The sequence below is a fragment of the Gadus morhua genome, chromosome 21 (genome assembly GCF_902167405.1).
Source record: "Gadus morhua chromosome 21, gadMor3.0, whole genome shotgun sequence".
Classification (NCBI taxonomy): domain Eukaryota; kingdom Metazoa; phylum Chordata; class Actinopteri; order Gadiformes; family Gadidae; genus Gadus; species Gadus morhua.
In genome coordinates, this window is record NC_044068.1 from 1,932,210 (window position 1) to 1,950,059 (window position 17,850).

General features: G+C 44.9%; 2 protein-coding genes and 16 non-coding genes across 19 annotated transcripts; 7 read left to right on the forward strand and 11 right to left on the reverse strand.

Annotated features, from left to right (window-relative positions):
• The first annotated feature begins 25 nt into the window (after positions 1–25).
• trnav-aac (transfer RNA valine (anticodon AAC)) lies at positions 26–98 on the forward strand. The gene has a single exon. It is a non-coding gene; the product is annotated as a tRNA-Val (tRNA).
• A 466-nt stretch (positions 99–564) lies between these two features.
• On the forward strand, positions 565–637 carry trnav-cac (transfer RNA valine (anticodon CAC)). The gene has a single exon. It is a non-coding gene; the product is annotated as a tRNA-Val (tRNA).
• Positions 638–887: 250 nt separating this feature from the next.
• Positions 888–960, forward strand: trnav-uac (transfer RNA valine (anticodon UAC)). The gene has a single exon. It is a non-coding gene; the product is annotated as a tRNA-Val (tRNA).
• A 240-nt stretch (positions 961–1,200) lies between these two features.
• On the forward strand, positions 1,201–1,273 carry trnav-aac (transfer RNA valine (anticodon AAC)). The gene has a single exon. It is a non-coding gene; the product is annotated as a tRNA-Val (tRNA).
• Positions 1,274–1,723: 450 nt separating this feature from the next.
• Positions 1,724–4,062, forward strand: LOC115534314 (uncharacterized). 2 transcript variants are annotated; one of them, XM_030345213.1, is made up of 5 exons: positions 1,724–1,993; positions 2,412–3,129; positions 3,228–3,293; positions 3,379–3,567; positions 3,713–4,062. In XM_030345213.1, the coding sequence occupies exons 2-5, from the start codon at positions 2,424–2,426 to the stop codon at positions 3,844–3,846; spliced, it is 1,095 nt and encodes a 364-aa protein (XP_030201073.1). In that variant the 5' UTR covers positions 1,724–1,993; positions 2,412–2,423; the 3' UTR covers positions 3,847–4,062. The 2 variants fall into 2 exon arrangements, with proteins under 2 accessions (XP_030201073.1, XP_030201074.1); XM_030345214.1 differs by lacking the exon at positions 3,228–3,293.
• A 172-nt stretch (positions 4,063–4,234) lies between these two features.
• Positions 4,235–9,067, forward strand: LOC115534261 (uncharacterized). The gene is made up of 7 exons (XM_030345118.1): positions 4,235–4,326; positions 4,450–4,518; positions 4,608–4,670; positions 4,777–5,872; positions 6,124–7,186; positions 7,277–7,397; positions 7,526–9,067. The coding sequence occupies exons 4-7, from the start codon at positions 4,875–4,877 to the stop codon at positions 8,578–8,580; spliced, it is 3,237 nt and encodes a 1,078-aa protein (XP_030200978.1). The 5' UTR covers positions 4,235–4,326; positions 4,450–4,518; positions 4,608–4,670; positions 4,777–4,874; the 3' UTR covers positions 8,581–9,067.
• A 1,048-nt stretch (positions 9,068–10,115) lies between these two features.
• trnav-aac (transfer RNA valine (anticodon AAC)) lies at positions 10,116–10,188 on the reverse strand. The gene has a single exon. It is a non-coding gene; the product is annotated as a tRNA-Val (tRNA).
• A 424-nt stretch (positions 10,189–10,612) lies between these two features.
• Positions 10,613–10,685, reverse strand: trnav-aac (transfer RNA valine (anticodon AAC)). Its single transcript has one exon. It is a non-coding gene; the product is annotated as a tRNA-Val (tRNA).
• Positions 10,686–10,922: 237 nt separating this feature from the next.
• trnav-cac (transfer RNA valine (anticodon CAC)) lies at positions 10,923–10,995 on the reverse strand. The gene has a single exon. It is a non-coding gene; the product is annotated as a tRNA-Val (tRNA).
• Positions 10,996–11,455: 460 nt separating this feature from the next.
• On the reverse strand, positions 11,456–11,528 carry trnav-aac (transfer RNA valine (anticodon AAC)). The gene has a single exon. It is a non-coding gene; the product is annotated as a tRNA-Val (tRNA).
• Positions 11,529–12,060: 532 nt separating this feature from the next.
• Positions 12,061–12,133, reverse strand: trnav-cac (transfer RNA valine (anticodon CAC)). The gene has a single exon. It is a non-coding gene; the product is annotated as a tRNA-Val (tRNA).
• A 460-nt stretch (positions 12,134–12,593) lies between these two features.
• trnav-aac (transfer RNA valine (anticodon AAC)) lies at positions 12,594–12,666 on the reverse strand. Its single transcript has one exon. It is a non-coding gene; the product is annotated as a tRNA-Val (tRNA).
• A 532-nt stretch (positions 12,667–13,198) lies between these two features.
• On the reverse strand, positions 13,199–13,271 carry trnav-aac (transfer RNA valine (anticodon AAC)). Its single transcript has one exon. It is a non-coding gene; the product is annotated as a tRNA-Val (tRNA).
• Positions 13,272–13,508: 237 nt separating this feature from the next.
• trnav-cac (transfer RNA valine (anticodon CAC)) lies at positions 13,509–13,581 on the reverse strand. Its single transcript has one exon. It is a non-coding gene; the product is annotated as a tRNA-Val (tRNA).
• Positions 13,582–14,049: 468 nt separating this feature from the next.
• trnav-aac (transfer RNA valine (anticodon AAC)) lies at positions 14,050–14,122 on the reverse strand. The gene has a single exon. It is a non-coding gene; the product is annotated as a tRNA-Val (tRNA).
• Positions 14,123–15,142: 1,020 nt separating this feature from the next.
• Positions 15,143–15,215, reverse strand: trnav-aac (transfer RNA valine (anticodon AAC)). Its single transcript has one exon. It is a non-coding gene; the product is annotated as a tRNA-Val (tRNA).
• Positions 15,216–16,860: 1,645 nt separating this feature from the next.
• On the reverse strand, positions 16,861–16,933 carry trnav-aac (transfer RNA valine (anticodon AAC)). Its single transcript has one exon. It is a non-coding gene; the product is annotated as a tRNA-Val (tRNA).
• Positions 16,934–17,475: 542 nt separating this feature from the next.
• Positions 17,476–17,548, forward strand: trnav-cac (transfer RNA valine (anticodon CAC)). Its single transcript has one exon. It is a non-coding gene; the product is annotated as a tRNA-Val (tRNA).
• The last annotated feature ends 302 nt before the right edge of the window (positions 17,549–17,850 follow it).

Consider the following 17,850-nt stretch of genomic DNA (forward strand, 5'->3'; position numbering starts at 1 on the left):
ATGACAAGATTTGTCCATTTAACAGGTTTCCGTAGTGTAGTGGTTATCACGTTCGCCTAACACGCGAAAGGTCCCCGGTTCGAGACCGGGCGGAAACATGATCAAAGTATTTGTATTTAGCGCTCGCAGTTGAGAGCATAGACTGTATGAAAGCTAACTCTAGTTGTGAGAAGTTCTTAGAAGTGTCTGGGTTTCAACCTCCTTTCCTGTATTGCCTAGCGTTCCTGAGTCTTCTTCGTGCACCTCTCCAGCATGGACATCTGGGTTAACCGTCTCATCCTGCATCGTCTAGCGTGCAATGGATGGTTCGTAGCCATTAGCATGTCTTGGCTGGCTTTTGCCGCTGTCGTTACGACTTTACAATTGAAGCCTAGCGTGCTAGCATTGTTCCCCGCGGTAGCAGATAGGCGAATGGATGTTTGGGATAATATGTTTCAAATATGTATGATATAACCACTTACATTCACACCTGACCACTCTGACCCTGGTTCCATAAAATGTTGTGAACTAGACTGGACGGTTGATGAAGGGATTCTTCTGGGTTGCCAGATACCCCTTGAATGTGTTTCCGTAGTGTAGTGGTTATCACGTTCGCCTCACACGCGAAAGGTCCCCGGTTCGAAACAGGGCGGAAACAGTATTACTGTTTTCAGACATACAAAGTTAATGTTTAAATTCTCCTGCTTTATTATCGGGCAGCCATTTGGGAATAGTCTGTCGGGAATAGTCCGTCTGGAACAGAACCTTCAGCAGTGTTTACTGGGCACCACGCCACCTCTTCAACAAATAGCCTTGTCATATTATTAAGTTTTTTAACCTGCGCTGAGACCTGTTCATGCGGGTACTTCTGATGAAAAAAATGTTTAGGGTTTTGTTCAAACTTACAGGTTTCCGTAGTGTAGTGGTTATCACGTTCGCCTTACACGCGAAAGGTCCCCGGTTCGAAACCGGGCGGAAACAGTATTACTGTTTTCAGACATACAAAGTTAATGTTTAAATTCTCCTAGTTTATTATCGGGCTGCTATTTGGGAATATAGTCTGTCTTGAATAGTCTGTCTGGAACAGAACCTTCAGCAGTGTTTACTGGGCACCACGCCACCTCTTCAACCGATAGCCTCGTCATATTATTAAGTGTTTAAACCTGCGCTGAAACCTGTTCATGCGGGTGCTTCTGATGACAAGATTTGTTCATTTAACAGGTTTCCGTAGTGTAGTGGTTATCACGTTTGCCTAACACGCGAAAGGTCCCCGGTTCGAGACCGGGCGGAAACATGGTCAAAGTATTTGTATTTAGCGCTCGCAGTTGAGAGCATAGACTGTATGAAAGTTAACTCTAGTTGTGAGAAGTTATTAGAAGTGTCTGGGTGTCAACCTCCTTTCCTGTATTGCCTAGCGTTCCTGAGTCTTCTTCGTGAACCTCTCCAGCATGGACTTCTGGGTTAACCGTCTCATCCTGGATCGTCTAGCGTGCAATGGATGGTTCGTAGCCATTAGCATGTCTTGGCAGGCTTTTGCCGCTGTCGTTACGACTATACAATTGAAGCCTAGCGTGCTAGCATTGTTCCTCGCGGTAGCAGATGGGCGAATGGATGTTTAGTGAATGAATGAATGGATGTTGATGGATGGATGTTTGAATGTATGAATTTTTTGAATGTATGAATGATGTATGTTTGAATGGATGTTTTATTCTCGGCCCCCGCGCGGGGGCCGAGAATAGTCGTCCTTAACTTCCTTAACTTTTCCCATTCATTCTCTATGGTAGTTCTTATCACTACGGATGTAATATTTTTCTGGCCACAAGCGGGATTTTGGTGGCGCTGTTTCCCCCCTCGGCAGAAGTAAGGGGATGATTTATTTTCTGAGTGACAGACAGCATCGAACGTTCTCGGGCGTTGAACGTTCTGGAAGAGTTGACAATTATTTTCATCCGTGGACAAGTTAACTTTTCGCCAGGAGACACCAAGTTAACAACAACAAGTTAGCTTTTCAATTGTAAGTTGGACCTATTGTTTTTAACTCGTAAATTCACTTTTATACGTAACGTTATATGTTACAACAGCTTCTAAATAATATTACTGTGTACACACTGTAAGAGCCATCTGTCAAGTCAGCGTCACACTGAAATATCTCTATCTATATATATATAAATACAAATACCCCTCATTAATCGATACTCTCTGACTACTATCTGAAGGGGGATTAGTATTGTCTCAGTTAAGTTAAGTTAATTTACGTGGGTTAAACCCACTAGACTCATTACAAATGCTCATTAATTTTGATATGAATAATGCTGTTAATATAACAGTATTATTATATAGCTTTAATTATTACTACATTACAATATAACTTATACTAGCTACTCTTACTGTATAATCATATACAACTATGTAATATGCATTATTTTTTGCAGTGAAAAGAAATCATGAATCCCGTCAGCTTCTTCCCCGGAAAGATGACGGTGACATTTAGGAGGGGACCATCGGGTCATCTGCGGCAGGACCCATCCTCTGAGGCCATGAGGATAAAACATAATCCTGGGCTTCAGGTCAATAGTCCCGCTGAGAAACCTGAGCTAGTGAAGACCAGCGCTCGCACTGTGGTCATCCAGCGAGGAGGGGATGTGTCGGACCGACAGGAGGTGATGGGAGAGTACCTGCTGCAGTTTGGCAAGTACCAGGGAAAATCGTTCAAGTGGCTCCTCGAGAACGATGTTGGCTACACCATCTACCTGATGAAAAAGGTAGACGATGAGGAGAGAGCCGGGACCTTCAACCCACAGGGACACAGTAAGGACAGCCTGCTGTCTTTTCTGGACTATGCCAGGAGCTTCCAGGAAATACAGGACCTGAGGAACTACCTGATCTCCAGGAACCCTGCTGAACCTGTGGCGTCAGAGGGGGACAATATTGTCGGCTTTGGTCGCAGGGCCAAAACCACCTGGAGGCAGATCTGGGAGAGCAGGGCGGATGGTTATGCTGCCTACATCTCACGCCAAAAGTGCATCAAAAACAGCAAGATGTACAACCTGCAGCAGTACATCCTCAAGCAGGAAAGGGCTGAATCCTGTCCAACACCTGCAGAAGGCTCCACTACATCTACTGCCTCCATCCCAACATCAGGCACTCTAGGTCAGTTCACAACAATATTCAAATACTGACTTCATGATCTTTGAATGTACCTAAAACACAATGAATGTTTTGTTTAATCTCCTGTCAAACACCTGCAGAAGGCTCCACCACATCTACTGCCTCCACCACATCTACTGCCTCCACCCCAACAGCAGGCACTCTAGGTCAGTTCACAACAATATTCAAATACTGACTTCATGATCTTTGAATGTACCTAAAACACAATGAATGTTTTGTTTAATCTCCTAGTGATGGAGGAGGACGAGGAACTGGAGAGACAGATGTTGAACCTGTCTCCATCTTTATTTGACACCGGAGTAAGCAGGTGGATCATCAAGGGTGAAACCGTAACTCTTCCGGTACTTGATCAAATGTCCCCGGTGCTTTCAGGCCCACCAGCAGCAGTCCAGGGAAGAGCAGCTGTGGATCCAACGAAAGGTTTTTCTTCATCAGTGCGGACGGAGGATTCTGTTTACAACAGAATTCACCTGCCGTTACTATTTTTTGTCAACTAGTTTGTTATTTTGGCCGTGTTCTGGTCTGTACTGATGTTTGTGTTCTCTTGCTCTCCAACTAACCAAAGGAATTAACATGCCGTCGAAGATGGTAAGTGTTTTGTGTTATATGCATGCTTCATTTAAGCTGTCGTTCAAGGATTTGGCGTGTGAAATACCACAGAGGCTTAGATACAGGTTCACATGCCACATCTTTGATTGACCAGTGATATTCTTACTATATACTTATATTGCTTCTGTGCTTTACCTGTTCTCAGATGCTTAAACGATTTGTGTTATTACATTTCAAATACACAACAATTCAAAATTGAATGAAAAATGTTTAGTCTGTGCTACCAGTTAGCTGCAAAGACAACAGGTAAAGTCAGATTGCAAAGCATAAGAAACTTAAATGTGTGAGGAAAATGACACTGATTGTTTTTACAGCTCACAGGACGAAGCCACCAGCTACTGCTGCTAGACCTGCAGAACCGGATGACCCCACTGTGACTGCTGCGAAAGGTTATTATATTTGTTTCCTTCCCACTTCATCCTGGATGTCATTCAGATTGCATGACATTTATATGTTTTCCTTTTAATCCCATAGCCACAGCGAAGGCCCTGTTGCCGGTCCCTGCCCAGCTGCTCGCCATTGCCCCAGAGCTCGGGATAAGAGAGCAGGAGCCCGATGTGTTGAAACAAAGTATGACAGTAGTGCTCTTATACCTCCAGTGTATCTCACATAAATATCAGTTTCATTCTAATTAATCACATTTTCATTCATTTATATATAGTGCTCATGTTTTGTTACAACTTTTTTCCAAAGCACACAGAAAGGCAGTCTCCCGCATTCCTTTGGAGTCTGGAATAAGAGCAGGTCCATCTCTTCCTAAAAGTAAATGTTTTATTTTCTTAAATGCTCTGAGAAATTATATCTTAAGCACATGTTGCCAACACTTTCCTGTTTGTATCTCACCATCCTAGATACATCATCCCTACGGAGTATTGCCCCTGTGGAAGCACAGGGAGACACTGTCCATGATGAAGGTAAGAATTCTTAACACTAGTTTAACCATGTCATTGATATAGAGCTCGATTTTATTTCCTTGTACTCTGAATATACTGTAGTGTTTTATATGTTTGTGTTTTACAGCTCCAACATGTCCTGCGCCTCCTGTCAGGCAGCCAGCAGCCCCAGGCTACAATCAGGATGTTGCACAGTGGAACTGCTCCCATCAGCAGCAGATCTGGATGAAGACTGAGTTTGAGACATTGGGTCTGTGGCCAGGGTCACGTCCAGTACGTCACCCAATGAACATGATTACCCTGTGGCGCTATCCACCTCAGCCTGAGCTCATAGACAATATTGCTGCACTGCCTTCGCCCAAATATTTTCAGCTCCACCCATTCTTCATTTGGAAGCCGGAGCATGCAATCATGGAGAGGGTGAGGAACAATTTTGTCCTGCCCTGCCTTCATGGTTGTCCCAACCCTCAGGTAGCTTCTTCTGGTGTTGGACGGCCCAGAGTGATCATCGGCACCAGTGGTCAGTACTATCTCTTTGCTTCACGGCTCACCTGTAAAGCCTGTAAGAGGTACTGGCATGCTGACAAACCCCAATGGCTGGAGATGTTGCCAAAGCGCTTCAATAACATTGTGCCAGCCTTCCTGACGCACAAAAAAGCCATCTGCAAATCGGTGATGGATGAGCTGAGACGCAGTGGCAGATCACCGGAGGACATGACCAAGCAGCTGACAGAGGCGGTCCATCTTAAGTATGAGCGAGCTCATCTGGCCTACCTGCTGAGTGTGCAGAACATCAGGGATGCTGAGGAAGGAGCCTACGGCCAGAAGACCATCACTGGGCACCTCAGACAGGCAGACACTCCAGCTTCATTCGGGGGATATTCAGATGCTGATGGCTGGCGGGGAGTGTCTCTTTCTTCGCACTACCTGGTCAACTGCCAGGTCCAGGAGTATCAGAGGCAGGAGCAGCTCCTCACACTACTGCTGCAGGGGACCTTTGGACGGGCACTGAGGTCGGATCACACTCGGAAAGTGGCGAGGAAGGTCGTGCTGTCGTCTGGCACCATGTCTTCCTACGCCATCATGAATGAGAACTGGATGATCCTGAGCTGGGTGATGCTGCAGTCAGAGTGTGATCGGTCCCTTCATCTGGTGTATCAGGGACTGGCTCAACGCTACACTGCAGCTGGAGTGGAGAAGGCATGCTGCCACTGGGTGGACAGGTATAAAGTGTTTATGTTTAAAAATGTACTAGACTTACACACGTTTGTTTGATTTCACCCATTTATTCCATTTTGCACAGTTTATTGTGTCATCTGACTAATCTGAGATACAAATATAAAGAAATGGAATTAAAAAATAGAATAGAAAGATATCGTTTTTTTAATATTGTAAATAGATGAATAGTCTAATAGTATTTCACCCAAAAATATATTTTTTTCGACTGCAATAAAATGTGTTTTTAATGTTTTAGGGACTGCTGTGCTGCCTTCAAGGTCCTGGACACCAGAGCTCAGGAGCACCTGTCATGGGACTGCTGGAAGACCACAGAGGCTATAGTCACAGAGGCCACCTCTGGAAACCTCGCCAACACAAGTGCCGCAAGGAACAAGTTTAATGTAGACATTAGCATCAAGTTAGACTTGTTTCATTGTATGCGCCGGCTTACCAGAGAGTGTGTGTCAGAGCATCATCCTCTGTACAGCTCCTTCTGCCAGTTCCTCTCTGCAGCCTTTCTCGTTGTGGACCAGGGGGATCTCGAGAGGCTGAAGGACGCTTACACCTTCTGTGGAATCTCTCCTGCCAATCCAACCAAGCAGCACATGAGAGATCACTGCAGGACACAGGTGCCACAGCCCAGAGAACTGCTGCAGAGAGTGGAAGACGTCCTCCATCACTTCCACCTGGCAAAGGACATGAATGATGTGCTCCTCTATAAGGCCTCCATGTTCAAGGTGTGGAGGATTCAGCGGATACACATCTTAAGAGGCTGCTTGAGCGACCCTGAGGTGGAGGAGGGGATCCTCTACAGATACGGTGGCACCTTGCAGCTTAATTACACCAAGGGCGAAGGAGCGGCTGTACCTGTTTGGATCCCTGTTAGAGGCACGTCTCAGCAGGAGGGCTTCCACTGTCACCAGGCCCAGTGGGTGACTGGCAACCGGGTGTCCACTGAGCTCTTCCAGGCCCAGGCCATGACTGGAGTGGTGCGCTGGAACTTTCAGAGGCTTGTGGACCTGAAGCAGCCTGGTGTGGAGCTGCCAGCTGTGTTTGACCCCCTGCTCATTTGGGAACTGAACGCAGCCTGTCAAAGGGTGACAGGGGTGCGAAAATACCCAGCTCTGCACATCTCAAACAGGGACACAGGGGAGAGATTCGGGCTGCAGTACGTGGAGCCAGGCTGTCGTCCTGTGGTTTTAAACTGGGACAAACACAGGACACAGCACAACACCTCTGCTGCTGTAACCGTGGCAACACAGCTGCACTCCTCTGCCCTGGATGAAGTGCAGGACATTGTTGCGGGCACAGACTCTCAGGTAATCCAGATGAATCACACACTGTCAATTTCCAACCCACTGACAGAATGACTGACTGACTCAATCATTACATTTGATGCTGTATTTCAGGAGACCAGTGATGGCACTGTCCAGGACAACCCAGTGGGAGCAGTGCCGATCCTCAGTTTCCAGCCACCTATGCCAGCATCTGCCACAGCCAAAGAAGAGCCTCACCCTTTGATGGATACAGGTTACCCACCTACCATTCCTCATGCACAACAGTTAACTGTTAAAAACAACTTCACACATGGCTACTGTATACAATTAGCTTGTAATAATAATATAAACAATATAATAAACATATGCTTTATTCCTTAGACCTGCGAGGGGTAGCGCCACTGCCCATATCCTCCTCTCCTCGAGCCGCCCGCACTGGACCCATTAAGACGGGAGGCCTGGTTCAAGTCCTGGACCACGGCCGGTGGACGGCCCCCATGAGAGCAGCCATCGATGGGCTTCTGGCTAAACATCATGGAGCCAAAGCTCTTCTGAAGAGGGTGGATGCGGAATATGCTGCCATGGTGCAGAGGGCGTGCACGGATCCCAACAGCCTCCTTCATCCGACCACAGGCCAGCATATCTCCAGATATGTCAAGCATCTGGCCAAGCTGAAAAACACCAGCTCCTCTCTCAACACCAGCCCAGAGAAGGTTTTAGAGACTCAGCAGCTGTGGCAGAGTTTGACCACAGGCAGCAAAACAGTGTGTGTACCCGTCACAGCCCTGCCTCCTGCGACCGTCAACCCTCCAGCTGTGGCTCCCCCCCCGGAGGAGTCACTGAGCCGGGCCACAGTGGAGAAGATCGTGTCAGAGATCCTCCAGAAACAGCAGCAACAACCAAGGCAGGAGAGAAAGGTGCCCAGAAACTGTTTGTCCTGTGGTCAGCCAAAGTCCAGGTACCTTGGCGATGGATCCACTGTTCACTTTTTTTTTCAGTCCCCTGAGGTGAAGTACTTTTACTGCTCCGAACGGGTCTTTAAAATGTATAGAGAGGAAGGCCTCAAAGACCCCAGGATGTCTTTTGTGGACTTTGCTGCCTCCCCCTTTTTTGCCAGGGAGCTTGAGGCTGTAAAAGAGAGGAGTGCAGCGTGGAAGAAGGTGGCAGAGGAGAGGACAAAGCGAAAGTCTGCAGTGCAGCTTCCAACAGGTCGCCTGTGCAGATTCTGTCACCAACCACTAAAGCAGGGTCCTGTCAGCCCTCATGTCCATGCCTGTTTCCCTGACATCCCAGGGAAATACATATACTGCCCCTCCAGAGTGTTGTCCCTTTACAAGGACAAGGGCATGGTCAAGGAGATGACCTGGATGGAGTTCCAGCAGTCAGACTTTTTTGAGGCAGAAAGGGTCCGATGGGTTTCAGAGAAGAGGAGTTGAGGAGGACTAATAGTCCTCTTTTCTGAAATGAAATGATTAGACCTTGACTAATCATTTCATAATATCATATATGTTTACACTTTCTATTAAATATATTCTGTACATTTGTATTGTTCCTTTGCTTATATATTATCTCAGTTTGGACTTTGGGTGTTTAATAACTAATAGTCCACTTTTCTATAATATTGTATATGTTTACACTTTTTTGTAAATATATTCTGTACATTTGAATTGTTCCTTTGCTTACATATTATCTTGATTTATCTTCAATATCAGTTTGGACTTTGGGTGTTTAATAACTAATAGTCCTCTTTTCTATAATATTGTATATGTTTACACTTTTTAGTAAATATGTTCTGTACATTTGCATTGTTCCTTTGCTTGCATGTTAACTTTATTTATCTTCAATGTCAGTTTGGATTTTGGGTGTTTAATTATTCAGCTCGTGTTCATGTAGAATTAAATATGACACTTTCATCGAAGGGCAGCAACTTGTTTCTGGATTATTTGCTTCGTGGAGCATATTGTGCCTTTCATGCATCATTTATATAATATAAATATTTTTAATGATGAATTGTTTTTATTATCATTAAGTTCAATTCAAACGTTTCAAGAAACAGTAAGTAAAAGTAGGATTATTATTTATCCTTTAATAACAAGGTCTTATTATCATATTATCGTCAAAGATTAATTATTTCCACATGTCCAAAAAGTGATTAAAATTCACATAGGCCTACAAAGTTGAAAATAGTTGAAAAGGAATTGTTTCGGATCATCTACACATGCTGTAGAAAGAATATAAGAGTGTTCTAAATCAAATAAGAGTTTGGTGTGTTTGGCTAACGTGGGATTCGAACCACCTCCTCTGGGAGACGCTCCTGCTCGACAAAGAGTTCTTCTACCGATCCGCGGCATTTTCTTCCTCGCTTCTGATTGGCTAGTAAGCGTTCTACGGCTATACGCGGCTGGCCCCCGCGTGTTAGGCGAACGTGATAACCACTACACTACGGAAACACATCCAAGCTGAAACTGGCAACCCAACAGAATCCCGTCATCAACCGTCCAGTCCAGTTCACAACATTTAATGGAACCAGGGTCAGAGTGGTCAGGTGTGAATGTAAGTGGTTATAACATACATATTTGAAACATATTATCCTAAAGATCCATTCGCCCATCTGCTACCGCGGGGAACAATGCTAGCACGTTAGGATTCAATTGTATGGTCGTAACGACAGCGGCCAAAGCCCGCCAAGACATGCTAAAGTGCTACGAACCGTCCATTGCACTCTAGACGATCCAGGATGAGACGGTTACCCCAGAAGTCCATGCTGGACAGGTGCACGAAGAAGACTCAGGAACCCTAGGCGATACAGGAAAGGAGGTTGACAGCCACACACCTCAGGAACGCTAGGCGATACAGGAAAGGATGTTGACACCCCAACACTTCTAAGAACTTCTCACAAATAGAGTTAGAGTTTAACTTTCATACAGTCTATGTTCTCAACTGCGAGCACTAAATACAAAAACTTTGATCATGTTTCCGCCCGGTCTCGAACCGGGGACCTTTCGCGTGTTAGGCGAACGTGATAACCACTACACTACGGAAACCTGTTTGATCGAACAAATCTTGTCATTATCAGGATCCGCATGAAAAGGTTTTCAGCGAAGGTTTAAACACTTAATAATATGACGAGGATATCGGTTGAAGAGGTGGCGTGGTGACCAGTAGACACTGCTGAAGGTTCTGTTCCAGACAGACTATTCCCGACAGACTATTCCCGAATAGCTGCCCGATAATAAAGCAGTTACCCCAGAAGTCCATGCTGGAGGGGTGCACGAAGAAGACTCAGGAACGGTAGGCTATACACGAAAGGAGTTTGACACCCACACACACCTCAGGAACGCTAGGCAATACAGGAATGGAGGTTGACACCCAGACACTTCTAAGAACTTCTCACAACTAGAGTTAGAGTTTAACTTTCATAGAGTCTATGCTCTCAACTGCGAGCGCTAAATAAAAAAACTTTGACCATGTTTCCGCCCGGTCTCGAACCGGGGACCTTTCGCGTGTTAGGCGAACGTGATAACCACTACACTACGGAAACCTGATAGATTGAACAAAATCCTAGAAAAAACTGTCATCAGAAGCACCTGCATGAACAGGTTTTCAGCAGAGGTTTAAACACTTAATAATATGACAAGGCTATAGGTTGAAGAGGTGGCGTGGTGACCAGTAGACACTGCTGAAAGTTCTGCTCCAGACAGACTTTTCCCGAATAGCTGCTTGATAGTAAAGCAGGTGAATTTAAACATTCACTTTGTATATTTCAAAAACGTAATACTGTTTCCGCCCGGTTTCGAACCGGGGACCTTTCGCGTGTGAGGCGAACGTGATAACCACTACACTACGGAAACACATACATTGCAGAATCTGGCCACCCGATAGAATCCCGTCATCAACCGTCCAGTCTAGTTCACAACATTTAATGGAACCAGGGTCAGAGTGGTCAGGTGTGAACTTAAGTGGTTATAACATACATATTTGAAACATATTATCGTAAACATCCATTCTCCAATCTGCTACCGCGGGGAACAATGCTAGCAAGCTAGGCTACAATTGTATGGTAGTAACGACAGCGGCCAAAGCCCGCCAAGACATGCTAATGGGCTACGAACCGTCCATTGCACGTTAGACGATCCAGGTGGAAACGGTTACCCCAGAAGTTCATGCTGGAGAGGTGCACGAAGATGGCAATACAGGAATGGATGTTGACACCCGAACACTACTAAGAACTTCTCACAACTAGAGTTAGTGTTTAACTTTCATAAGGTCTATGCTCCCAACAGCGAGCACTCAATACAAAAACTTTGGCATTGTTTCCGCCCGGTCTCGAACCGGGGACCTTTCGCGTGTTAGGCGAACGTGATAACCACTACACTACGGAAACACATCCAAGCTGAAACTGGCAACCCAACAGAATCCCGTCATCAACCGTCCAGTCCAGTTCACAACATTTAATGGAACCAGGGTCAGAGTGGTCAGGTGTGAATGTAAGTGGTTATAACATACATATTTGAAACATATTATCCTAAAGATCCATTCGCCCATCTGCTACCGCGGGGAACAATGCTGTATGACGAGGCTATCGGTTGAAGAGGTGGCGTGGTGACCAGTAGACACTGCTGAAGGTTCTGTTCCAGACAGACTATTCCCGACAGACTATTCCCGAATAGCTGCCCGATAATAAAGCAGTTACCCCAGAAGTCCATGCTGGAGGGGTGCACGAAGAAGACTCAGGAACGGTAGGCTATACACGAAAGGAGTTTGACACCCACACACACCTCAGGAACGCTAGGCAATACAGGAATGGAGGTTGACACCCAGACACTTCTAAGAACTTCTCACAACTAGAGTTAGAGTTTAACTTTCATAGAGTCTATGCTCTCAACTGCGAGCGCTAAATAAAAAAACTTTGACCATGTTTCCGCCCGGTCTCGAACCGGGGACCTTTCGCGTGTGAGGCGAACGTGATAACCACTACACTACGGAAACACATACATTGCAGAATCTGGCCACCCTATAGAATCCCGTCATCAACCGTCCAGTCTAGTTCACAACATTTAATGGAACCAGGGTCAGAGTGGTCAGGTGTGAATGTAAGTGGTTATAACATACATATTTGAAACATATTATCGTAAACATCCATTCTCCAATCTGCTACCGCGGGGAACAATGCTAGCAAGCTAGGCTACAATTGTATGGTAGTAACGACAGCGGCCAAAGCCCGCCAAGACATGCTAATGGGCTACGAACCGTCCATTGCACGTTAGACGATCCAGGTGGAAACGGTTACCCCAGAAGTTCATGCTGGAGAGGTGCACGAAGATGGCAATACAGGAATGGATGTTGACACCCGAACACTACTAAGAACTTCTCACAACTAGAGTTAGTGTTTAACTTTCATACGGTCTATGCTCCCAACAGCGAGCACTCAATACAAAAACTTTGGCATTGTTTCCGCCCGGTCTCGAACCGGGGACCTTTCGCGTGTTAGGCGAACGTGATAACCACTACACTACGGAAACACATCCAAGCTGAAACTGGCAACCCAACAGAATCCCGTCATCAACCGTCCAGTCCAGTTCACAACATTTAATGGAACCAGGGTCAGAGTGGTCAGGTGTGAATGTAAGTGGTTATAACATACATATTTGAAACATATTATCCTAAAGATCCATTCGCCCATCTGCTACCGCGGGGAACAATGCTGTATGACGAGGCTATCGGTTGAAGAGGTGGCGTGGTGACCAGTAGACACTGCTGAAGGTTCTGTTCCAGACAGACTATTCCCGACAGACTATTCCCGAATAGCTGCCCGATAATAAAGCAGTTACCCCAGAAGTCCATGCTGGAGGGGTGCACGAAGAAGACTCAGGAACGGTAGGCTATACACGAAAGGAGTTTGACACCCACACACACCTCAGGAACGCTAGGCAATACAGGAATGGAGGTTGACACCCAGACACTTCTAAGAACTTCTCACAACTAGAGTTAGAGTTTAACTTTCATAGAGTCTATGCTCTCAACTGCGAGCGCTAAATAAAAAAACTTTGACCATGTTTCCGCCCGGTCTCGAACCGGGGACCTTTCGCGTGTTAGGCGAACGTGATAACCACTACACTACGGAAACCTGATAGATTGAACAAAATCCTAGAAAAAACTGTCATCAGAAGCACCTGCATGAACAGGTTTTCAGCAGAGGTTTAAACACTTAATAAAATGACAAGGCTATAGGTTGAAGAGGTGGCGTGGTGACCAGTAGACACTGCTGAAAGTTCTGCTCCAGACAGACTTTTCCCGAATAGCTGCTTGATAGTAAAGCAGGTGAATTTAAACATTCACTTTGTATATTTCAAAAATGTAATACTGTTTCCGCCCGGTTTCGAACCGGGGACCTTTCGCGTGTGAGGCGAACGTGATAACCACTACACTACGGAAACACATACATTGCAGAATCTGGCCACCCAATAGAATCCCGTCATCAACCGTCCAGTCTAGTTCACAACATTTAATGGAACCAGGGTCAGAGTGGTCAGGTGTGAATGTAAGTGGTTATAACATACATATTTGAAACATATTATCGTAAACATCCATTCTCCAATCTGCTACCGCGGGGAACAATGCTAGCAAGCTAGGCTACAATTGTATGGTAGTAACGACAGCGGCCAAAGCCCGCCAAGACATGCTAATGGGCTACGAACCGTCCATTGCACGTTAGACGATCCAGGTGGAAACGGTTACCCCAGAAGTTCATGCTGGAGAGGTGCACGAAGATGGCAATACAGGAATGGATGTTGACACCCGAACACTACTAAGAACTTCTCACAACTAGAGTTAGTGTTTAACTTTCTAACTTTCATACGGTCTATGCTCCCAACAGCGAGCACTCAATACAAAAACTTTGGCATTGTTTCCGCCCGGTCTCGAACCGGGGACCTTTCGCGTGTTAGGCGAACGTGATAACCACTACACTACGGAAACTGATACCAAAACGAAATCAGTTTTACTAATCTTGCGTGTAAATGGAAGAGGTTACTAAATACATATTATTCTAAGCATTCATTCTCTTTACCATGCAGTCTACGCCCTCAACGAGAAGTCTGAACACAAAACTTGTCCTTGTTTCTGCCCGGTTTCGAACCGGGGACCTTACACTACGGAAACTCACGGTTTGTATATAACTCATGTATGCACAGAATCTGGCAACCGGTTATATCCTACATATTATCCTAAACATCCATTCTCTTTACCTATACAGTCTAGGTCAGGGGTCGGCAAACCTAGGCACGCGTGCCACCACTGGCACGGGGCAGCATAATCATTGGCACACTTTTTTTATTTCATTATTATTATTTAAAAATGTCACAGCACGATGCGGCAGCATAATCATTACTACCGATTTTCTTTTTCAATTTATTCTGTTTGGGGCATTTCCTCCCAATGCAAATAGGTTTAAATTAGTTTCAGAAAGCACTGCTCTGAAATGGGATCAAATAATAGTTTTTAAACCTAGGTTGTGAGTAATAGAAAAGAAAATGTTTAAAATATTGTTGCAAGTGGCCTATATGCATCGCCTTCACATGGTTTTGCAAATGTACATGTCTTAAAGATATTGATGTGGATGGTTCCAAATTTCTCATATATTCTCGTTTTTTACATTTCTCACAGTGCAAATATCTTTTTGAATGAGCTTCTGAAAATTGTGTTTTAAGTTGGGACATATGTAATTATAATTTGTAAGTCCATGTTGCAAATATGACAACCAAAAAAACATTTAAAATGTAGATGCATGATTGTGGACTATATGGAAAGAGTACAATTACAGGTCTTCTGAAAATGTTTTTGGTAGCTGGGTCATAATTCAGCTTAATTTTTTATATATTGTTGCTTAAGGCGCACTCATTAATGAGAAAATGTGAAACTGACACTGCATGTTGAAAAGGTTGCTGACCCCTGGTCTAGGCTCTCAAGAGCCAGCTCTAAACACAAAAAGCTTCACCATGTTTCCGCCCGGTCTCGAACCGGGGACCTTTCGCGTGTTAGGCGAACGTGATAACCACTACACTACGGAAACCTGTGTTGCAAAAAAGAGGCAGCCTATTACAATTTTGTGATAAGAAGCACACGCATGAACAGATTTTCAGCGCACGTTTATACACTCAATAATATGACGAGGTTATTTGTTAAAAATGTGTCGTGGTGCCCAGTAGACACTGCTGAAGGTTCAGTACACACATTTTTAAGAATAGCTGTTCTATAGTAAAGCAGGAGAATTGAAACATTAACTTGTTATATCTCAATACAGAGATACATTTTCCGCCCGCTTTCGAACCGGGTACCTTTCGCGTGTGAGGCGAACGTGATGATAACCAAACCAAATAAAATCTGGCAACCCAAAAAAATCCCTCCATCAACTGTCCAGTTTATAAATTCACAACATTAAATGGAACCAGGGTCTCAGTGGTCATGTGTGAATCGAAGTGGTTATATCATACATATTTTAAACATATTATCCTAAACATCCATTCGCCCATCTGCTACCGCGGGGAACAAAGCTAGCACGCTAGGCTACAATCGTAAGGTCGTAACGACAACGGCCAAAACCCGCCAAGACATGCTAATGGGCTACGAACCGTCCATTGCACGCTAGACGATCCAGGAGGAGACGGTTACCCCAGAAGTCCATGCTGGAGGGATGAACGAAGAAGACTCAGGAACCCTAGGCGATACAGGAAAGGATTTTGACAGACACAACACTTCACTTCTAAGAACTTCTCACAACTAGAGTTAGAGTTTAACTTTCATACAGTCTATGCTCTCAACTGCGAGCTCCAAATACCAAAACTTCGACCGTTTCCGCCCGGTCTCGAACCGGCATATTTTCACGTTAGGCGAACGTGATGATAACCACTACACTACGTAAACCTGTTAAAACATCGAAGACAACTCTAAATTACGATCTTGTTAGGAGCACATATGAACAGATTTTAAGCAGCGTTGTTAACACTTAAGCCGTTTCTCAATACCAAGTACGCGAATTACGGACTCGTGGACTTGGAAAGTCCGGACTTCCAAGTACAAACCTCCGAGGCCGGGAGTACGCACTCGATGACGTCACCATTTTATTAGAATTACGAACGAGAATAGAACACACACACGCACACGCACACGATCAAATGAATCCGACCGGGATTTCCGTTGCCGTTGCGATGGGTTTCCTCTATAAAACAAAACCCCTCTTTCATTTTAAAATAATAGCATGTAAATAAGTTGAATGAATAGGCCTCCATCTTTGTTATACTTTTACATTTTTTCCTATATAGCCTATTTTATAGCTTAAATACTTTTATTTTAAACAGGAATGCGAAATGCATCCTGGGATATTTAACGGTCCCAAGTCCACACAAGTCACCTCCGATGCATCCTCGATGAAACGGCCAATTTAAGAACGCATCAAGAACACTTCCGGGTTTTACGACAGTAATTGCCTTGATGCGTACTTTGAATTGTAACAGTACTACTACGACTGATGACGTTTCACAAGAACGCAAGTACACAAGTACAGAAAATAACGCGAATTTAGAAACGGCTTATAACGAGGCTATTTGTGGAAGAGGTGGAGTGCTGTCCAGCAGACAGTTTTTCAGAATAGCTCCTCTATTGTACAGCAAAATAATTTAACATAACATTCTGTATCTCCAAAAATAGAACTAGGACCTTGTTTCCGCCCGGTCTCGAACCGGGGACCTTTCGCGTGTTAGGCGAACGTGATAACCACTACACTACGGAAACTGAAAGACGCTTCTATAAAAGGTGGAAAAAATATTTTCCTCACAAGCCGGGAAGAAAGACAACACAAAATACTTAGTTCGAAAAATACATACTTTGGCGAGCTGCACGGGAAGGATGAGACGGCATCCCAGGGTCAGCAGTTCACTGCTGTATCCGCACCCCACACGTCACCGCACAACTTCGGGACTGCTTTACTAGCAAAAGCAAGTGGAAAACACACCTGACCATTCAACGACCGTAACACTTTAAGTAATGGTGCAATGAGAACACGTGGCAAAAATACACACCCACATCGATCAACATCAAACCATGAACCCTGATTAGTTTCCCAACCAGAAATGGTCCAAACAGAGAGGGAAGACCCTTCCCGAAATCCCTTGGGCGTCCACCCCTGTGGTCGCTACAATACAAACAAGGATAGCCTTCTTAAACATGAACTATAAAGTTGTATCACGCGTGTTATTGTCGAGTAACTAAAAGTGATCTGTATTCTTGGATGTAGATGGATCCCCGTAATCGCTTTTGCAAAGGACCGCACGCACGTTTCCGTAGTGTAGTGGTTATCACGTTCGCCTCACACGCGAAAGGTCCCCGGTTCGAAACCGGGCGGAAACACATTTTTTCTTCGGGTTAGATAACTACCAAAAAAAAACAAGTAAACCACATAAACTGTTAAATTATAACATGGATAAACAAACCAAATCCTGGGACAGCCACACAACGTCTGAAGTTGTATTTCATCAACACCGGGTTAATCCATGAATGGTCTGGGTTAATGAAGTGTTACCCAACCTTATCTGATCTCATCTTGTCAGAGGTTGTTCTGGCAAGTGGAAGGGATTCTCTCTCTATCTCTCTCTCACACACTGTCTCTCTCTCTCTATGGGCGGGCCAGAGAGTACAGATGAGAGAGGAGA